This window comes from Rhinolophus sinicus, linkage group LG04, assembly GCF_036562045.2.
Source record: "Rhinolophus sinicus isolate RSC01 linkage group LG04, ASM3656204v1, whole genome shotgun sequence".
In the NCBI taxonomy this organism is placed as follows: domain Eukaryota; kingdom Metazoa; phylum Chordata; class Mammalia; order Chiroptera; family Rhinolophidae; genus Rhinolophus; species Rhinolophus sinicus.
Window position 1 is genome coordinate 159805952 of NC_133754.1, and position 21570 is coordinate 159827521.

The 21570-nt window shown below is 43.4% G+C and overlaps 3 protein-coding genes across 7 annotated transcripts in view; 2 read left to right on the top strand and 1 right to left on the bottom strand.

Annotated features, from left to right (window-relative positions):
• Positions 1 to 1618, top strand: part of TMOD1 (tropomodulin 1) — a 79130-nt gene extending 77512 nt beyond the window's left edge. For both annotated transcript variants that reach the window (XM_019729186.2, XM_019729185.2), the window contains exon 10: positions 10 to 1618. In XM_019729186.2, the coding sequence (XP_019584745.1) occupies positions 10 to 74 (65 nt within the window). In that variant the 3' untranslated portion in view covers positions 75 to 1618. The remainder of the gene's footprint in view (positions 1 to 9) is intronic.
• TSTD2 (thiosulfate sulfurtransferase like domain containing 2) lies at positions 461 to 19946 on the bottom strand. 3 transcript variants are annotated; one of them, XM_019729183.2, is made up of 10 exons: positions 19862 to 19946; positions 16867 to 17079; positions 16009 to 16322; positions 14219 to 14339; positions 10037 to 10162; positions 9481 to 9586; positions 6403 to 6521; positions 5761 to 5919; positions 5032 to 5170; positions 461 to 2915 (listed from the first exon to the last, which is right to left on the bottom strand). In XM_019729183.2, exons 2-10 carry the CDS (start codon positions 17029 to 17031, stop codon positions 2578 to 2580), a joined length of 1587 nt encoding a protein of 528 aa, XP_019584742.1. In that variant the 5' UTR covers positions 17032 to 17079; positions 19862 to 19946; the 3' UTR covers positions 461 to 2577. The 3 variants fall into 3 exon arrangements, with proteins under 3 accessions (XP_019584742.1, XP_019584740.1, XP_019584741.1); XM_019729181.2 differs by having other exon boundaries at positions 19791 to 19927; XM_019729182.2 differs by having other exon boundaries at positions 19662 to 19897.
• A 75-nt stretch (positions 19947 to 20021) lies between these two features.
• NCBP1 (nuclear cap binding protein subunit 1) overlaps positions 20022 to 21570 on the top strand; it is a 37391-nt gene continuing 35842 nt past the window's right edge. Inside the window, exon 1 of one of the 2 annotated variants that reach the window (XM_019729179.2) lies at positions 20022 to 20440. In XM_019729179.2, the coding sequence (XP_019584738.1) occupies positions 20407 to 20440 (34 nt within the window). In that variant the 5' untranslated portion in view covers positions 20022 to 20406. The remainder of the gene's footprint in view (positions 20441 to 21570) is intronic. The other variant, XM_019729180.2, reaches the window with a different exon arrangement.

The window sequence follows — 21570 nt, forward strand, 5'->3', positions numbered from 1 at the left end:
CCTTTCTAGTGAGGAAGAGGCGGCTCGCAGACTTGACTGGGCCTATCATTCCCAAGTGCCGGAGTGGCGTCTAGTGTGTGGCGGCGATGACCACGCCCTTGAACTGGACATGTTCTCCTGATACTCCGTGCTCTGCAGTGGAAACCAGAAGGCAAAATGCCAGCACAAAACCCTTTTGTGGTTCAGTTCTTTATGCACTAAAGGTTTTAGGTTAACTAGTGGTTGTAGTTGAAAATTTTATAAACTATGGCTAATGTGAAGTTTTTCTTTAGTCACAGGAGTTCAGTCTGGTTATTATTTAAAAACTAAGAAGCCCCTAAACCGGCAGATCTTACTGAAGATGATGCTATAGCAGCAGTGACTTAACCCCAAGCACTGGTTTTGGTGGCCTTGCTAGGTGGTGTTTCAGGTGTATTTAAAACATGTAACACATGAACAAACAGCACACTCTTCCGCAAGATTCAGAAGTATTATAAAATACTTTATTACAAATTTGATCTTAACAGTTAGCAAACAGATCATAATTCTTTATTAATCTTCCTTTAAATTTTAAGGACCTCAAGATTAAAGTTGCCAAACTGATTACCGGATCACGAATATAATTGAATATAATTTTGCCCCTAGAGAAAGACAGAAAGACTGAAGCCACAGAGCTCTGCCAGGAATCACAGAACATGAGATTCCTTTTGCTGGATATGAGGAAATGATAGAAAAGCCAATGGTAAAATTTCAAGTTACAAAACCCATCCTTTCTTTACCAAGCCCAGGCACCAACATCTCCTTGAGTGTTCCTTATGAACACCTGGGATTTAGTTACAACCAATACCAGAGTCAGAAAGAATTCTGTCCTTATCAAATGTCAACCTTCTGATGGATGTGAAAACCTATAGCCAAATACTCGAAACCACCTTTGTGTGTTGCGCTGTGGGCTAGTGGCTTAGGTGAGGTCAAACATTAGAGGGATACGTTTCTAGTCCACCGTGGTTATGCTGACAAACTTTAACTCCCTGTGGTCACACCTATTAGACAAGTCACTGCTAATCTCATGCCTGTAAAAGCTAAAGCCTCTGAAGGCCAGTGTTGAAGATCCAGCTATTAAACAATTAGGAAACCCTGGCCAAACCATCCCAAGATGATGATTCTGAAAACGTTAATTTTGGTATTTCTGCCGACTCCTTTTTAACATCATGTGCACCTCTTGGGATCCAGCAAAAAGGTTCAGCCACAGTGCCCTAGTGCCTTTTACTATACCACAGTGCCAGTTAAGCTACCATTTCTGTTGCTTGCGGAGTTACTTTCATGATTGGGCAAATCTTACGATAAAGGACAGGCCAAAGAACTGATGAGCACAGACTAAGCTGCAGAGCACTGAGCAGAGAGGCTTTTGAGGAAGAAAAGTCCTGCACACGGAACTGTAAGGACGTGGACACTACAGGGTAACCAAAGGTGGAGCCAGGGCCTCGCCACTAGGAAAGCGTCTCTTGAGGCTGCAGACGGGCCCAGGCGTGGCACCATGCTGCAGGGATGGCCACCCCCCCGGCTTCTCTGAAACACAACTGCGGCTCTATTCTGCATCACTGGAAACTGCAACGTAATATTAAATCTGTTGGTTTATGGATGGCTGCGTATGTGTTTCTTGGTACCTCTGTGATGAGGACATGTGCCCAACCGCATGCTGGCAGGAGGCTGGACAACCACCATGGCAGTGCTGAATGACCTCAGAACGTGTCTTATACCCCGAGCTGCTCATCTCAAAGCAACTGCCCAAATGCCAGTGTCAATCGAGCTAATCGGAACCTCTCAAAAAGAGACTACTTGACAGCTAACAGTGTGGTGGGTGTTGAGGGAAGCAGAGACTATTGGGGGAAATCTCTCGCAGAAACAAATCAGTAAACACTGAAGGTGGCCCACATCTTTAAGACCATCTGCTCCATCAGATGAGCTGGTCTAGAACAGGAGGTGGCAATTTTTTTCTGTAAGGGTTCAGATAGTACATATTGTAGGCTTTGCAGTCCATAATGTTTCTGTTGTAAATACTTCATTCTGCCTGCCATAAATCCTACGTAAATGAACGGGTATGGCTATTCCCATAAAACTCTGTTTACAAAAGTAGGAGGTGGGCCAGATGCTGGAGTCCGCAGATCCTGGTCTCGTGCTCTCGGGCTAACAGACACGAGGTGAAGGTAGAAGTGGATAGCAGGTGACCTAAGGAACCTGGTTCCAAGGAGTGTACTTCCGGGGCCACAGCTTTCACACTTTTGCCATCAGAACAGATAGGTGTAATGACAAGAAAAAAACTACTACCAGCCTTGCTGCGTGGTACAGAACAAGCATGACCTGGTCACTGGGCGTCCCCTGGCAGCTCTGGGACCCCACACAGCTCACCTTTTTCTGTGCTCTAGCATCTTGAGTCAGAATGTGCCAGAAGTGGCCAGCACCCACCTTCCATTCCCTCCCCCTGTGAAGTATAGGTGGCCAGTATGGCGGCCAGTTTGCCGAAGTGCTCTCGGACAGCACCAAAGCCTCCCGTTTGTGTTGCTGCAGCCTTGATATTCTCCAATATGGGGTCCCTCAAACCTAGCTTTGTGGCAGCTTAGAGAAATGCTGACGCTGCGGCTCACACAAGCAGGGCCCATCCTCGTCAACATCAGGCCTTGGCTCTGGGCTCATGGGGAGCTGCACCTGCTGTGAAAGTTCGCTGGGGATGCGTGGCCGTCGGGCTGTACACTCGCATTCCTCTTTAAAGCTGTTCTGGGCAGGGATTGAAGCTGGCCTGTTCCCTTTCTCTTGACATGTAACACAACAGGCTGTGAATCCCTGTCCTTGGCAGGCAGGGCAGGTCAAGACGAGCTGGCGGCACTGGGGAGTCGAGCAGAGTTTATACTGGTCCCATGGGGCTCCACAGTATGAACATTCTGAGGAAGGTAGAAAAGCCTTCGTTATAAACACACGTGTGTGTATGCAGAGAGGCACTTTCCAGTTCCTAAATATAACTCTTAGCTCACCAGAACCTAATATGTCCTGTTGCACCTGGGAAGGTTTCTAAACATTAAGTCTCCTGTCTTCTAACAGAAAATGGTCCCCATCACCACTTTTTTGAGGGAGCTGGCTCCTGGGAATTGTCTTCCTAATTCCCACATTCACTGACCCATCCTTTTTCCCATTTAGAAAACAGGTAGTAATGCTTCTCTTTCATTAACTATTCCAGAGCTGGCCAACCACCCCTTGTTCAACAGTCTTTTCCCTTTAGCTTGTTCCCTTTTCAGTGGGAAACAACACACCTTAATGCAGGTGATCCCACAGCTACATTCAGCTTCCACAGTGCACATCCCGCTTGCCCAGGCCTGAGGGTCTCCTGCTGTTGCCAGCGGACCCCTGACCACCCGGATTCCTAAAACTTACATTAGCTACCTTCTCAGGTCCTTTTTTCCTGCTGACTTCCTGTTACCACTGATAACCTCATTCTTCTTCAAGTCTCCTTACCTAGCTTATCTAAGCTACCTTTGGGCCTTCTCGCTCCCCTTTGTACTCCACCTAGCTCCAAAACATTTGAAGTAGCTTTCAATAAGAGAGAAACATAAGACCGTGAAAATGAATTTAAAAATCATTCAAACTCACATCTTATTCATTATCTGAGCGGTAATACCATCTCACTTTCTGATCCGAAGAGTTCTACAAAACTGCAATAGTCACTAGGATTGTCTGCCTGTGACCTTCCTATACAAGAGTGTGACATCCAGGGGTGAGAGCCATTTTTTCTAAAGGCTTATTTCCATCCTTCTTTACTAAGTGCCCTCATCTGGTACCACGTTACTGTGGCCTCAAAACTATAGTCAAACCACATACTTCCTGTGACCACCCCTTCCTGAGACTGCCTCTGTCTCTGGCCTTGGCCCGCGGTTCAGCTCCCACCTTGGAATGCCCCACCCACAACTCTAAAGTGCATACCACATGTGTCCATATACCATCTAAACTAGAGGTTCTTTTATTTTGTGCCATAGGTTTACTTGGCAGTTCAGTGAAGACTATGAACTCTGTCTTAGAAAAATACTTTTTAAATGCATAAAATAACCTACACAGGATTACACAGGAAACTGTATTATGTAGAAATACAAAATGTTAAAGTTGTTTTTTAAAGTCTGGGATATAATATTTATTAGCACATTAAATAATAAGACTTAGTGGTGGGCCAAATAACTATTTCCATTTGGAAGCAATGATGAACATCAATGCTATTTTGAGATATCTGGACAACTGTAATCTATGGAAATATTGTGATTTCCATTGACAACAAAGTCACAGGTACGTCCAGCATTACTGATTTGTTGCTTATAGTCATAACTGAAGGAAATGCTACATTTAAGTGAGGGGTTATGAAAATAAAGATAAATTTATTATAATTATTTTCCCATCCAAATTCATAGAATCCCTGAATTCTATATGTTGACACCAGGTTAAGATTTAGCCTATTAATTCAACTCCTAGCAGGTAGTCAGAACAAGGGACATTATCCTCATTTTAAAGGACTGGCCTAACTACCATGTTCCCCAAAGATAAGACCTAGCCGGACCATCAGCTCTAATGCGTCTTTTGGAGCAAAAATTAATATAAGACCCGGTCTTATTTTACTATAATATAAGACCGGGTCTTATATTAATATAATATAATATAATAGAATACAATATAATACAATATAATACAATATAATATAAAATAAAATAAAAAAATACCGGGTCTTACATTAATTTTTGATCCAAAAGACGCATTAGAGCTGATGGTCCGGCTAGGTCCTATTTTCGGGGAAACATGGTAGTAACTGGTGAGGCCAGGATCCCCATACAGGCCTCCCGACTCCTGGTCCAGGGCTCTGTCTGCTGCACCACTGTATCTCCAACACTGTTGGGCAATGGTGGTGCTACTACTTTTTTTCCTATTTTATTCAAGTAATCAGTAGTGGTCTGCCTTCCAGAATGGTTAAAACAGAGTGTGTGCCTGATCACAAGTTTAGGGTCTGGGCCCCTGCAGACCTACCTGACACTATGTCACTGTTGTAAGACAAGGCATAACGCTCATCGAAAACGAACAACTTCCCTTTGTAAAACCCATCAGGAAACTCTTCCAGGTACTTGTGGATGCCACCCTTGAGCTGGAACACTTCCTTGCACACACCCTATGTATGGAAAAACAACAGGAAATCTGAGGAGACAAGCAGAGACCAGTGAAGCTCCACAGAGGAGTGGCATGTGGTGACGAATGCTAAAGGGGTGCTCCTGGCTCCCACTGCAGGACACCGAGACACTGCTGACCAAGGGGTCAAGGAACCAACTGGCCAGATCTTGCCTACGAGGGGGACAGGTGATGACAGCAGTCAGGGCCTTCACACTCTAGATCCTACGAAGCCCGACTATTTTTGCTGCCCCCTAAATATAGGAAGACACCTGTTGGGACATGCAATGTTACTGAATTTGCTCTTCTCAGGATTAAGCAAAAGGATTAGGAGAAGGGAGATGTTAACTAATCTTTCCCTTAGTTACTTGATGATTCTTAGAGACTGCGAAGTGCTTTTCGCATCTTGAGATTTAAGAACTGCAGATTTTGTACTTATAGACTCTAAGCTGGAAACATACTAGGGGGAAAATAACGCCCTAGCGGGCGGGAAGTAACAGAGGGAACGAAGGTGGGGGTGGAGAGCTCCACACATGCAGTAGGTGAGGTCGTCTTCTCTGCCACGCCTGCAGGGCCCCAAGGGTGGTGACTCACCTTGGCTTTGAGGTAGGCTGAACCCCGCTCACAACGGATGCCCCCAGTGCAATACATCAGTACCCTCTTCTCTCTGAAAAGTTCCAGATTTTTGTCAACGTAGCTGGGGAAGTAACTGAATTTCCTGATGTCTGGGGCTAAGCAGCCTTGGAATCGTCCCTACAACATGGGAGCAGCAGAAGGAAAATGATCAGAAAAGAATACCTGGTAGGAACAAAGGTTCTTTCTGTGTCAAACACCCCAACCTCAGCAAGCAAATACTTGCTAGTTGCTGTTTTCATCCCACACTCTGACCTTTCAACTTCAAGATTTGGAACTCAGAAACAAGTCTGGTGGGCTGCAGGTCACCTTCTCCGAGTCTTCAAGGGAACTGGAGAAACTGCCCAAAGCAAATTTTACAAGGTCCTTGATACATGTCAAGGGTAGATACATGGGAGCCAGAAAGTATATTATTTGCTAAGATGTCTTTAATTCATACTTTCTTGGACTTTCTCACCAGATCCTGGGTTCAAAGGCTTGGGTCTTCTCTGAAGAGGCTAGCAGTAGAAAGAGATCCATGTGCCTTGGCCACGGGTGGGCACACACAGTGTCCTCTTTGGAAACATGCTATGCTGTGGGGACTAAATTCTGGTTCTTACTTACTATTTTGCTTTCATAGAAGTTTCTGCAGTCCAGTAAGATAGTATCACTTTGTTCTTGATTTGCCTGAGACAAAAACTTTTCTACTTCTTTATGAAATTCACCTGGGGATAAATGGATTCCTAAAACCAAACCAAAAAATTAGTTACAACAAAACACATAAAAAAACAAAAAAAAACCCATCACAGTTGGCCCAGGCCAATGACTTACATGTTGCTTTGTTTCTTTCCACCTAAACTTTTTATAATTATGTCTCAAAATAACACTATCTGATGATCATGATGAAATAATTTAGTAATTCCAGGTGCCCTCACTCTCCCTCCTCCTAAGATGAGCACTGTGGACACCTGGAAGTTTAGAAATAGTCAAAGAAGTTTGCATCCTTATATCTGATCTAACCCAACGATAAAAGCCAGATACTTGGGATCTAAATTGCCATGTGGGTCTGTTGGTCCATTTTATGGCCAGTGTTCTGTTGTCACCTGGAGGAGCCTGGACATGTATATACTTGACTATAGGCTTTATAAACTGTTCTATACCAAGGTCAAGTACATGTTCAAGGCTAAGAACTTTGGCACAGGCAGGTGTGAGCATAAAGTTGTGGAATAAAGTTGGAATATGTTTTTTAAAAGTACAGCAAGGTAAGAAGGATGCGTCTTAAGTTTGTGTGCATGAGTAAAAGAGAAAAGGGTAGGAGGGGTTGATAGCAGGAATGATATACTTGTATGAGAAAGAAGAGGGAGGGAGAAAAGGATGAAAAGAGGATGGAGGAGAGAAAGGAGACGAAGAAGATAAAAGATTAAAAACGAGAGAATCTGTCTGGTGGGTCCTTTTGTCTTCTCAACTCTCCAGAATAGAAATATTCCTGTATCTTTGGGGGTTCAGATATCTCAGTAGATTGCAAGGAACTTTGGAGAATTTGGTGGTGTGGAGTAACCACACCTCACGGGCTTCAGTCACCACCCGAGACACAGCCTGACAGCACCAAAAGAGCCTCTTTCCGCTCAGGAACGAATCCCAACAACCACCTGGAACTGCTGGGTACCCAGGTGGGGCTGGAGCCCCAGAACACAGCCAAGGAATATGGATGCTGACCTGCCCAACCTAGGATTGTAGGGAGAATGTAACAAGGCGAGATTTTATATAAGTAATTGTCACGTAATTATACAGTCACCAAAACAATGGGGTGAAAAGGGAGGTTCAAAACTCTGGTGAGCAGCATGGAAATCTGCCAAGAATTCTACTTAGAGGGAGCCACCGGGAGCCACACCCATTCCCATTGCTACTATTGCTGCTGCTCTCCTGGCCCTGCGATGGCCTCAATGGACAGTGAGTCATATGGACGTGTTTAAAAGAGGTGCCTTCAAACAACTTGGCTCAAATGACAAAAGCACAGTACTGCCTGGAGCCCACTCTCCCCTAACCTCCTGACCAGTGTCCTTTAGGGCCCAGGAAGGGTGGTTTGTCATCATCCTGCCTCCTGATAAGGTAGGGACACTAAGGAGACACCTCCCTTTTTGGCCCTTCTCACCTCGTGTATTGAGTCTCTTTTTTCAGATGCTTGTATTAAGATTTCCCCCCTGGCTTGACTCTTAGAGCCTTCTTTTCAATATTTACGTATTAAAAAATGAACAGCATCAGTCAGACCTTTTTGCTTCCTGATGAAAGGAGACAATACTACCTATGAAGTAGTCTTAGAGAAAAAACCAGTAGCTCAGACCTGAATCTCATCCAGTCTCAAGATCTGAACTGTCTGATATGGTGGCCACAGGTGACCAGCCACATGCACTTGAACTGTACTTGAGATGTGCTATAATAAAGGTGACATAGATACAGGCTATCGAGGACTTAGGATGCAACACAAAGTCAAATCATTTTTTACATGAGATACACGTTGAAATAATATTTTAGCTCTACTATGTACTGAAATTAATGGCACTTGTTTCCTTTTCCTTTTTATGATGTGGCTACTAGAAAATATAAAATTCCATATGTGGTTCACATTATATTTCTCTTAGCACTACTCTAAATCTAACTACTAATTTATAGAAAATAGAGGACAGAGGAACATCTCATAGACGCAATCAGCATTATCCTGATTGTGGGAAACTCTCCGAGCAAAATGATCTAGTTACTTTAAAAAATAAACTTTAAGAGGAATAAAAAGATGGCGGCAAACCTATTGGTTACGAGAGACTTAAAGAGACCTAGTGGTCAAACGCAGTGAGTAGACCTTACCTGAATCCTAATAGAAACAAACATAAAAAATTATGAGATCAGTGGGAATTTTAAGCACTGAATAGATGTGTGATAATATTAACAGGAATTACATTTTTAACAGCAATTACTGTTAAAAATGTTTTAGGTGTGATAAATGGTTTGAGTTTTGTTTTCATCTTTATCTTTTAGAGATATCTACTAAATTATTTATGAATGAAATGACATGATATTGGGATTTCCTTCAAAATAATGCAGGATGGGGAAAGGGGACAGGTATAGATGAAAGTCGGCCATGAATCTGTAATTGCTGAAGCTGCGTGATAGGTACATGGGAGTTCACTCTAGTCTTTTCTCTACTGTTTTTAATGTTTGAATATTTTCATAGTAAAAAGTAAATCAGAAACAAAAATCCCAGCCAATAAATGTCTATCTTTCAACCACCTATGGTAACCATGAGGAAAAGAGGGACTAGAACATTCTAGAGCATTTGGAAACAAAATGCTTTGGTGTTGAAAGCCACTTGCTTCCTGTAGCAAAAAGCGTGTGTGTTTTATTCAGCTGATGAACTATTTACAAATAATAATTACACTCTTCCCAAATTGCTATCTTTGGATAGAGAAAACAACTTCTTGCCAAATCATTATGAAGAACTACGGCAGGTCATTCTTAGGGGCCAGTCAATTACCACAGCACCAAAGAGAAGACCGATTTTTGAATGACCCAAGTGTTAGCCAACCCACAGCTATTTAAAGAGAGAACCCATCACAAGTCTTGCTGGTCAGTGTCTAACTTTCGCATTTGTCTCTACGTGTTTTATCCATTTGAAGAAAAGCAATTTTTTTCTTCTAAGAGCAAGCATACCAGGCTTCTTGTAGGAGATTTTATTGGGACTGATCCCCATAGGCACGATTTCTTCAAACACACCAACACGCAATTCTGGAAAACAGCAAGCTCCTCCTTCGCTGGTCTAGCCAATGAAGAAACAAAACAGGGTACAGCCTTTCTCTCTCTGTCCAGGCAGAAGACATTTATGAGCAACATGATTCCCCCATGTGGTGCCAAGTGCTCATCTGATCATTCACTAAAAAGGCAGTGATGCCCTGAAAGGGCCAGGTGGTCGCTCTAGTGAGCAAACACATCTAAGTTTCCGAGTCCAGACTGGGTAAGCCGTCACATCCTTATTCTGTAAGAAGGGAGAGTACGGTCCGGGACGGCACTAACTTGCCCAAGACCACAGGGCGACTTAGAGGCACAAGCATGCTCCTTCTACCGCACTGCCCTGGGACCTAATGGGGAAAAGGTATTTATCGGGCATACGTATTTCTCTACACTGACCTCCTCCTCATAACCTACAGCAGGAAGAGGCACCGAGGCAGAAGCAATGGCCCAGACCCATTTCATTTTCAATTTCTCTTACCTTAAAATCATCCTTACACAGATAATCCTTAAACAATGGGCAGGAAAGCATGACTTCCACATACAGTCTGGTTGCCAGTTTACTCCCCCCAACTGTCCCATTGATTCCTTCTGTAGCAATTCGAACCTGAGACACAAGATAGTAAGAGAAAGGGAATGCAGTCTGCTCTTAGCTTCGTTTAAACCCTCCCAGGGCAGAACTGGCTCATGTGTGTCAATGAGTTTAACAGGAGAAGCAGACACTGCTGTGGCTACTAAAGTGCTGTCACACAAAGATACCTGTAGTTTTCCAAAATGGCACTGCCTACAGATGAGGCACTCAGTTAATATGTGCTGAACAAGAGAATGAAATGAATGAAACTACTGGAAGCCCCATTTGCTATGGAGCTCCACTTGTCCAATGGCCAAAGAACTGAATTTTGAGCTTAATCCAGGTCAGCAGAGCTAGAATCAAGATTCAGCTTTGCCACTTATTTGCCAAGTGGCCCTGAGAAAATTACTTCTCTGAAACTCAATTTCTTCATCTTGATAAAACAGGGGTAAAAGAGAACCAACAACGAAAAACACTGCTGGGGAGCTAGTGCCCCAGTCCTAAAGCACGGAGCACATCTGAGGGCTGGGAAGGGGAGTGAGGTGAGTACATCTCTGCATGGTGTTTTGGGCAAAGCCCACCATTGCAAACCCACTCACCGGGATACAAATTCCAGGAGGAGTGTGTGTGTTTTGTTCACTGTTGCATAACCAGTGCCACACAGTAGGCATTCAATATGTATCTGTTGAACAAATGAACATGTATCCACATCTGAGGCTTCTCAAACCCTGTACTCTCTTTGAAATGTTTCAACGGTTAGGAGAAGTTAGAGCCTGGGTTAAGGGCCCTGCCTCACGAAGCAGTGCTCTGGAGGCCCTGCCAAGTTAGTTGTTTTGGTTCTACACAATCCTTTGGATGAGTTTAAAGACAGATCATCTTAGAGGGAGCTGAGCTCTCCAGAGAAAAGTGCTAAGACAAAGTGCCAACACAGTATCATGGTATTCTCTGGAAATGGGCTCTAATACGTTTTTTGGAGAAAAAAATTAATATAAGACCCGGTCTTATATTACATAATATTTTATTATACCGGTATTATATAACATATTATATTACATTATATACCTGGTCTTATAGTAAAATAAGACTGTGTCTTATATTAATTTTTCCTCCAAAAGACACATTAGAGCTGATTGTCTGGCTAGGTCTTATTTTCGGGGAAACACGGTACCTATGTAATAACAATGGTACCTCCAGATGCATAGAATTTGAAAAATTTTAAAAGGCCCTTTTTATTGAGGGCCCAGAGAAGATACTTCATTTGTTGCCTCACTTGATTCAATTCTTTAGGGCATGGAAATAAATGGCATTCATTTCACAAGCCAATGACAACTAACTATCTGGAGTTCCATGATGAGCATTCTGGATCAAACCTAGATCTTACTGGCTCCAAATCTTTTAATGTTTTTCCTTTCCAAAGTTTCCAATGCATGCCTTCAAATATCTTGAGGCCATAAGGAATGTATCGTAATAAGGATTAGAAGCTTCTTTCCATAATTCCAGAATTTTCAAGTTCTCCTCTTTCTCTACCTAAACGCTAATATTCTGCCAAATCTCCTGCCAGCAAAAAACTCTCTCAGTAAACTGGGCATGGATCCTTGAAGCCTAAGATTTTAGACAGAAGATCCAGGCAGGTGCTGCCACATTGTGGTCAGAAACCCTCACTGCTAGTTCACCTTTTGGGTGGACCAAGAATAAGAATCTGCCCCTAAACCAAGGAAAGATACTGGTATCCTTTTTGTACATTCAGGTTTACTGTGAGAATATCCATCTTTCAAGGTATTCTCTAAGTAGAGATTATGATAAATGTATTCATTCCACAGATGTTTACTAATTATTTTACTATGTGCCAGAAATTGTGCTAGGAATTAAGGATATAGTGGTTGGAAAAAATATAGTTCTTGCCCTCTTGGAGCTTACAGATGGAGGTCACACATATTAAGATAAAAGTTACAAATTGACATGTGCTATAAAAATTACTACAAGATGCTATGAGAGTGTATTTTAGAAAAATGAATTTAGATTGAAGGTCAGGAAATCTCTTTGAGGAAGTGTCATTAAAACTGAGAACTGAAGGTTGAGTAAAACTTAGTTTGAGAAACCAAGTGGGTGTGGAAGAGTTCCTTGAAGAGGAGTTTTCTTATAAAAAGGCCCAAAGACACAAAAAAAACTTTGTGGGCTCCAAGAAACTGAAAGCCACAGTTGCTGGAGTGTAATGAGTAAAGAACAGTATCAGGTAAGTGGAAAAGGTACGAAGGGGCCAAATCATGCAGGAACCTAACGGCATGTTAAGGATCTGGGTTTTATTCTAAATGCACTGGATAGCCATTGAAAGAGTCTGAGGAGGGAGTGATACGATTTTATGTCACTTTCAATATCATTCTGGCTGCCGTGTGGAGAATGGATTAAACCACGGGCAAGGATGGAAGAATGGAGAGTAGGTTATAAGCTACTGAAAAGGACTAGGTCTGAGAGCATGGGGGCTTGGTCTAAGGTGGTGGAAGTGGACAGAAATGAATGGAGTCAAGGGTTGTTTTAAGTGAAGCTTTCAGTCACTACCTTTGGAAATCAGAGATGTGGAAAATGACGATCAAATGATTGCCTCAGGGAATTAAAGCCTGGGACATGCGTGGGAAAGGTGAGGTGTAAGATAGTGCCAGAGGGGAATCTCAGAAGGAACCTAGTTCACTTTTTTATTTAAATTTTTAAAAATGTAAACTATACACACACGTATATATATGTAATCAAGGATATTAAAAAAATAATAAAAACAAGAAAATAAAAACCAGCCATGAGCCTCTTGTAGAGAAAATCACTGATTAACATTTTGGTATCTACTACCTTCCATCTTTATACACACACTTGTGGTTTTGTCACATACATTCATTCCTTTATTCAATATTCTCCAAATATTTACTGTCTGTCATGTGCTAAGCCCTATTCTAACACCGACAATACATCAATTAATTAAGACATAATCCCTGTCCTCATGAAGCTTATATTCTACATTATGTATAGAAGCTTATACTCTAGAACAGGGGTGTCCAAACTTTTTTCAACGTTTTTTACCAAGGGCCATATACGGTAAAATACACAAACAGCTGGGCCACTAACTCGAGGTAAAGTATGTATTGCCTCACCTGGTTTATTTAAGTAAACTAAATATATTTTTGGAATTTGCTGCGGGCCAATTAACAATGGATTGCGGATCGCAGTTGGCCCGCCCGGGCTGCAGTTTGGACACCCCTGTTCTAGAAGCTTACATTCTAGATTACAGAAGTGTATATTCTATATTATAGGTCATAGTTTATATTCTATATTCTATTCTATGTAATATATTCTATGGAAGCTAATATTCTATATTATAATATAGAAGTTTATATTCTAGATTATAACAAATTAAACAAAGGTTATACTTTCAGATAGTAGTAAATTCTTTAAAATTCTCTGAGCAGAAGGGGGTAGAAAGTGATGATATTTGCAGAGGACTACTTTAGCGTTCTGAGGAGATAACCTTTGAGCAGAGATCTGAAGTGAGGAATGAGCCATGTGATGTTCTAGGGAAAAAGCATTCTAGAGCGAAGGGAAACAGCAAATGTCAATACCACAAAATGGTAAAACCCTGACACAGTCTGGGAAAATTAAGAAGCAACTTGGAATCATACCTCTATGTATAGTTCTGTAAAACGTTTTTTTTCAATTACTAGATGGAGAACATTTCCCTATGCCCGGGGTCAGCAAATATGTCTGCTTTTGCATACAGGTTTATTGGAACATAGGCAAACCCATTCTTTTACATGATGTCTACGGTTGTTTTCATGTTACAACAGCAGGGTTGAGTAGTTTTTTACCCAAAGCCTAAAATAGTTACTAATTAGCTCGTTAAGAAAAAGTTTGCTGACCCCTGGCTTATGCCACTAAATATTCTTCTAAAACACTAAGTTAATAGTTATTTAGAATTCTACTTAAATGCCTAGCAGGATTTACTAATTGCTAAGAACCCAACAGTGAATGCTTTCGTAACAAGCACAGCCTCTGCAATCCAAGCTGGAGGCCAGACAAGCGCAGTGAAGGATGGGGTGTGGGAGGGGTTACCTTGCCTGTGAGGTGCAGGTGCTGACACAGGGCTGTCTGCCAGGCACAGACCCAGTGCGGATCTTCCAGGTCGCGGTAGCAGTAATAAAGTAGCACTTCCCCTTTGTCACTGCCCTGGCCACTGTAGAAAGAAAACCACAGGGAAAGAGCATCTGAGTCACTGGCATAAGGAGGCCGTAATTCACAAAGGATCCTCGGCAGAAGCAGAGGGAAGGCCAGGATGGAGCACCTCATGGCTGCCTTTGCTCCAAAGAAGACAGTATCTGTACTTTGTAGCTGAGTAAACTGAGGCCAATTCCTCCCAGGTGAGATAGTTACAAAGTAACAGTCAGGACTCAAACACCAGCCTTCTGCAACTAGAACCCATACTCTTTCTACTGTGCTGTCTTATACTAACTAGTGGGGGGACCTGGGTGGGTCTCTTAACATCTCTGAGCCTTGATTTCCTCTTCTGTAAAACTGGAAAACTGAAATAAGCTGCATTTCCCAAAGTGTGCTCTGCAGCTGTTCTAGGAAACTACGTGTCTGAGAAATCCCAAAGACAGCAGACAGCATCTCCCTCTGAGTCACAGTGAAAGTCCATTATCCATTGCAGGCTCTGAGAAGTCCTGCAATAAAGGACATTTTAACCTAGTGCTCCCCAAATCTATCTGTCTTCAGTGCGTCTTTTCAACACTTGATAGCATCTTCCTTCCACAAGTAATGTTGCACGTACATATTTTAGACAATGCTATAGTAGATGCTAAGTAAGGTCCCATCCAGTTCTGGAATCTATAACTCTCTCATCAATACCTTCATCATGTTTCAGGGCCTACTGTCCTCCAAAACCTTCTCTAGTCTAAAGCCTATTTATTTTATTTTCTCTAAACTCCTGTAACACATTATTATGTGAACCTTACAAGTTCACTGATAATTAAATAGCCTGTCTCACATCATCTGCTAATTGTTTCATGTTTTTTTATTTATTTCTCTAACTGGAAAGCAAATTCCTCGAAGTGCAGGGCTATACAGAAATGACAAGGCCACATTTGTACAGCACTTTACAGTTTGCAAGTGCTCTTACCATCATCATTTTATATAATTCATACAGCAATACTGTGAGGTAGGGCCGGGCAGGCATTATTGTTCCCATTTTAGAAATGAGGAAATGAAGGCACACAGAATTTTAGTCACTAGCTCAAGTCTGACTCTAAGTTCAATTCTCTTTCTTCTATCTGATAAAAATACTGGTGATAAAAGTGAATCAAACTTGGACATTTTCTATTCACCAAATAGTTCAGGAATTGCTTAAAATTAGAAATCGGTCCTGTAGAATTCTATAATATTATGATTTGGTAAATTTTTCAAAGGCAAAATCTGAATTTCTAATCCTTCGCCTCTCTAAAAGTTAAAATCCTTTCTAAAACACATTCAGCTCACAAAACCACATTTGGTAACAAAAACCCTTTTTAAAGCTCTGACATCATTCATGGTAGAGGAATCATTAATATTTTTGGGCCTTTCCACTTCTCTTTGAAAATAATACAATTTTCTATTCTTTACCTTTCCCTAGAAGATGTAGGATGGTTTCTGAGAAACCTAGCAATACTGCCTGCTGCGTAGGTACATGGTACTGCATAGACTATGCTCTTCTATTACACATAGTACATGTTTATTGGCCTAGCTTAGGCCGGTAGAGAAATTCTGTGCCTTTAGGATCTTGCCATTTCAGTGGATGGGTAGTGAGAGCCTCATTATGCCTGGAAAAACATTTTTAAAATTAAACCAAAAGTACAGAATGAAATTCTTACCTTATGAGCTCATCAGGGCTAAAGCAGCTCGTATCAGGGAGCCAAGCGGACATGTCATGGTTTCGAGTGAGGTACTCTATTAGAGGGGTCCTTTTGTCTGCAGACTTAAGACTCTTGGAGGAGTTCAACGTCACAGTCAGCTGCTTTAAAATAGAAGCAGTCTGGTGGCAAATTTCATCCGCATGTTGTGTTGCCACATGTCTATGGATGCTAGTTTGGTCTGTGAAGAGTTGCTGACAGCATTTCCACCATTTTTCTTTACATTCAAAGGAAGGTGCCGGAACTTCTTTGGTTTTGACAAAAAGGGCAAATGCCTGCAATGACACGCCGATGTCACTGTTAAATAACCTTAGGTTTAAGGCTAATGGAAGTCTCAGTGAAATCCCTTCTATTATGTTTCCACAGGGGTTTCCAGTTTTATGTTCTACTATCCTGTAGAACTTCCTGTGAGAATAACAGTTTTCATAATAACCTTTATACCAGCTGGACCAGATCAGGAGTCTAAGGTAGCAGCTGCCCTAGTATCTGTCTGTTCTCCTTATGACTAGGTCTCCTGGGTTCCTGCGATTCCTCCCGTCACCCTAGGCGGGGAAAGGAACCCAGCCCCTCTGTCTAGGACCGGTCCTCAAGTGCTCCACCAGAAGTGTTCCTGAGCCACACCTGCCTACGATTCTCCTTTGCCTGGCATTGAATTAAGATCACTAGTAATGGCTCTGACTACACCTTACCTTGAACATGGCGACAGCCTAGTGTCTCACTAACCCTCCACTCCCTGGAGGACAACCTTGATAAGCTACTTCTAGATCTATCTGCGTTAACTACACATGCATGATCCCACAACACCGACAGCAACTGTACCTTTTTCTTTGCGAATGAGTATTTCTTCTTTGTACTGACATCGAGCTCTGCTTTGAGACTACTACTGGGATTGATAACACTTGTGTCTTTCAAATCCAGGTCTGAAAATCGTAAAACACAGGTCTCCAGGTCCTCTCCCTGGTCTGGTGAAGTAGAAGAAGGCATCTGGCTTGGTTGCAAGAGTGGAGCAGATTCCTTTCAGTTAACTATCTCCTAGGAAGTGAGCAAGGGAGAAACAACACTGTCCAAGTCTTTGATTACTACTGGAAGTAAACTCAAAGCTAATCAATGATGCAAATGAGCATGGGCCCTGTAGCCCATTCGCTCATTCATTCAACAAATATTTATTTAGCAGGCACTGTTCTGGACACTGGGGAGATAGCAGTGAATGAAATAGAAAAAGTCTCTGCATTCCAGTGGGGGAGAGACAGGAGGTAAACAAATGAATAAATTGATTAAAAAATAAGTCAGATGGTAAAAAGGGCTACGGAGACAAATAAGCAGGGTAAGGAACCAGAGTGATAGAGGGGATCTTTAAAACACAGAGCGTAGTCTGAGGCAGTAGCATTTAAGCAGAAACCTGAATTAGGAGGCAAACCATGCAAACATTTAGGGTAAATGATATCAAAAAAGCCTGGGTACAATGGAAATCAACCAAGCTGTGTGCTAGCAACTTCAGTTATAGACACTGGGCAAATTCCCTTTCATAGAAGAAATAACTACTGAAACAGCCCCCATTTTAGTGAGCCAGAAGAAATATACAAATTGTTACTGTGGCCAGGACTTGTCAAAATGGACACACTACAATCAACACACTGCATTCTTGCTTTTATAAAGCAAATGTTAACAAGTGACAAAGAGGCAACATGAAACACCAGAAAAGCATGGGCTCTGGATCGAGGTGCAGCTGGGTGCAAGTACGTGAACCTGGGCAAGACATTAAACGTCTGAGTTCTACGTCCCTAATTTCTAAAATGCAGATGACAATGTCTACATTGCAAGGCTGTAGTGAGGATTGGAAAGGACATGGGAAACGTCTGGCACATCCTTAGTTCTCCTACCACTCTTGGCTTATCTCAGACAACACTCTCCCTCAAGTATCCTACTCTGGCCACAGTGCACAAACACGCCATTCCCTCTCCTGCCTCAGTGTCTCCACATACACCTGTCCCACCGCCCCAAATTGACCTCCCCTCACTCGTAATCCTTTTCAGTTCTTGCTTTAAACTTATATATTCCTAACTATTCTATGTGGGGATTTTGGTATGTGCCCGGCACATAGAAAACAGTACTGCGGCTGCAGGCCTTACTGAAACAGTTCAGGTCCCCGCTCTCTTGTAACTTACATTCCAGTAAGAGACACGAAATAAGTAAACAAATTTTAAAACATGAAAATATCAGTGATAAGAGCTGCTGCTTCTCAATTGCCTTTGGTGGGGATCCTCCATATTGTCCCCAACTTTAAATATTGAATCACTTTATCTATAGTCACCCTGTAAGTGATCTCATCTACTCCCAAGGACTTAAAAACTTTATTTGCCTCAGAATAACTGTGTAAGGGGGGGATAATATATGTGAAACTAGACTGGCTCTTAGTTGGTAATTGTTGAAGCTGGTTGATAAAGTACATGGAGGTTCATTATATAATTTTCTCAACTTCTGTAAATATTTGAAACTTCCATTAAAAAAAAGGGAAGCAATCATAAATAAAGGAAAATTTAAATTTAGAATACTATATGCTGACTCCAGATTTATATCTCCAGGTGGGGCCCTCTCTCCTGAACTCCAAATTCACACATCCAACTGTCTACTGGATAGCTTCAGCCGGAGGGCTAACAGGCTGTTCAGAGGTAACCGTTCAAAACCAAACTCTTGCTCTTCCCGTCTTCCTTACCTCCATAAATGACAAGTCTATCCTTCCTGTTACTCAAAAATCTTTGGGCTTCTTCTTGACTCCTTGTTCTTTCAAAACCATCTTCCAGTCCCTCCGAAAATCCTAGTAACTTTGCTTTTTGAAATACAACCAAATCAGATCACTTCACACCACCTTTACTACAAACTCCGTTCAAGCCACCATCCTTGCCTGACTGAATTATTGCAACCCACTAACTGCCCTCCTCCTGGAGGAGACAGAGGTACCTTAAAAAATAAGATTAGTCTCCAAAGGCTTCTCAACGCACTCAGATCAAGTCCAAAGTACTTACAAAGCCCCTCCCACCACCGCTCTAATCTCAACTTCTACTCCTCCCCCTTTGCCCACTACCTCTGATTGCACTGTTTTCTTTGCCCATTCTTAGATGGGTCATCAGCACCAAGAAAGCAGGGATTTTCCTTTGTTCACCACTGCATCCTCAGCATCTAGAACACTGCCTGGCACATAGGAGGTGCTAAATGTCAATACATTTGTTGAATGAACTAAAACATTGGGTAGCCAGGGACGGCTTCATGAAGGACCTGATGTTTGAGCTGGGACCTAAATGACAAGCCATCTATGCAGATTTAGAAGCAGATCTTCCGGCAAAAGAAATAGTATCAATTCCTAAAGGGAGAACAAGCTTGACTCATTGGAGGCACAGGAAGAAAGTCCGAGTGGTTGGAGTACGGTGATGAGAGAGGAAGAACCCTGGAAGCCAGGGTATGAAATCTGCATCGGCAAGTCATTGGAGCACCGTGAACAAAGGAGTAACGTCGTCTGATTCTGGATTCGTTTTGAAAGTAGAGCCAGCAGGGTTTAGGGATAGATTGTTATGTAGGAGGTGAAGGAAAAGGAGGAGCCACGAACGACTTCTACCTACATTCTTAAATTAAGCAATCGGCTGGACGGTGCCGTATATCGGAACTGAGCACCGGGTCCGGCCCAATTTCTCCGCCCAGCGTTCCCGAGGAGGCAACAGCCCGGAAGTGGGAGTAAGATGCGCACGTACCCGCCAGTCCCGATCCTTTCTTACACCTTTCTTCATTGAACCTTCTCCGCCTAATCAGTGACACTACTCACCACGCTCGAGCCTCCACCCCCACCGTGAGTTTACGTAGCCAAAAAGCGCTCGAGACGTCACTTCGCTCCGGAAGTCTTCGAGGATGTTAGCGAAAGGGCCGCCGGGAAAATCATGACGAGCCCCTGGGGGCGGGTCTGACGTGGAGGCGGAGACTAAAGCGTCCGTCCTAGACCGCTGCCTCCAGGCGTGGCTCGCAGCCCCGGGCTTCGGTGGACCGAGGAGGCGGCGCGATCTGCGTGTCCCCGGAAGGACTTACATTGAAAGGCGGGAGAGAGAAGCAGCTGAGAGGCGGAGGAAGCCTGAGGGGGCGGTGGCGAGCGGACGGGACGCCCGCGGCCTGAGGAGCTGGTAGCTCTGCCGAACCTGCCGAGCCCACCCGGCCGCCTCCTCTTACGCTTCCGGGAGCCGTCGCGAGCAAGTGCGCCTGCGCGCCGGCCACTCCGCGCGCCTCGCTGCTGTCCTCGGGCGGGCCGGCCGGCGTCCCCGCGGTTCCTGCGGCGCTTCCCGCCCGACGTCTCGGCTCGTCCGCGCACCGGCGTGCGGCATGTCGCGGCGGCGGCACAGAGACGAGAATGACGGTGAGTGTCCTGGGTCCGGCCGACGAGGCCGCGCCCAGGTGGGTGCCGACGTTTGGCTTCCTTCGTCTTCGAGTCTCGAGGGAAGCCCTTCCCACCCGGGAGCGTTCGGGAGTCGAGGAGGGAAGGGGGGCACGGCGGGAGTGTGGCTGGGCGACTTCTAGAAAGCCCCTGCTTATCCCCTCGCCCCAGCTCCTTTAGTCGTCCGGTAGGAGGCCTGGGGGGCCCCAGGCCTCTAACGACCTGTCAGGATTTGGTCCTTGGCACCGCCGAGCAGAGAAGTATGTACTTGTGTGGGTCTGTGCGGCGCCGCTTGGGGACAGTGGCAGGGACCCTCTAGCCTCAGTTTCTCCTTTTGCCCCTCCACCTGCACCTGGAAAGGGCTCTCCCACACTACTGAAGGAAAGGAACAAAGCCGTGACTGAGAGAGCTGATGAATCGCATTGTGAGCTCTGCTCCCCTACCGGTCATTGTTGATTTGCCTTCTTTCAAGCTTCAGGGAAAGAGATCTGTCTCTTACCCACACCCAAGAGGTCACTGACAAACACATGCATGTTGTTAAGTTAGATTTTGCACTGGCCGTAATTGTATTTCCGTCGTGTAAGACAGTGCTGGAAAACGAACTGGAGAGCTCGCAGAGATTTAGCTCAGGAGTTGCCATGTCCATTTGGATGGTTGTGCTCATGGGGGTCATGGTATTGTCATCATAAACCAAGACTAATTTTGCAGTTAAAAGTAGGAAAAGGTGCTTCCATTGCAAAAATCAGTCAAGAACACACATCCACAATGAAAGGAACTAAGAGCCATTCTGTTATTAGTATTTTAGTGTATTGTTGTTTGAGAAGAATGTAGTGTTTAAAGAGGCCAGACTTTAGAATCGGGGGTTTAAGTTCAAAGCTAGACCCTAGGATTTACTTTGTGACCTTGCTCAGGTTATATCACCTCTTTAAACTTTAATCTGTAATATAGAAGTGATATAGAAGGTGGTACATAGCTCTCAACGGTTTTGTGATGGTTAAGTGAAGTTATGCTTGTAATGAATGGCTCATGATAATGTTTCTTTAATCATCTGTTAAGACTTAAGAGGTGGTAAGCATTGGCAGATGTCAATGATGTAAGAAAAATACAGAACA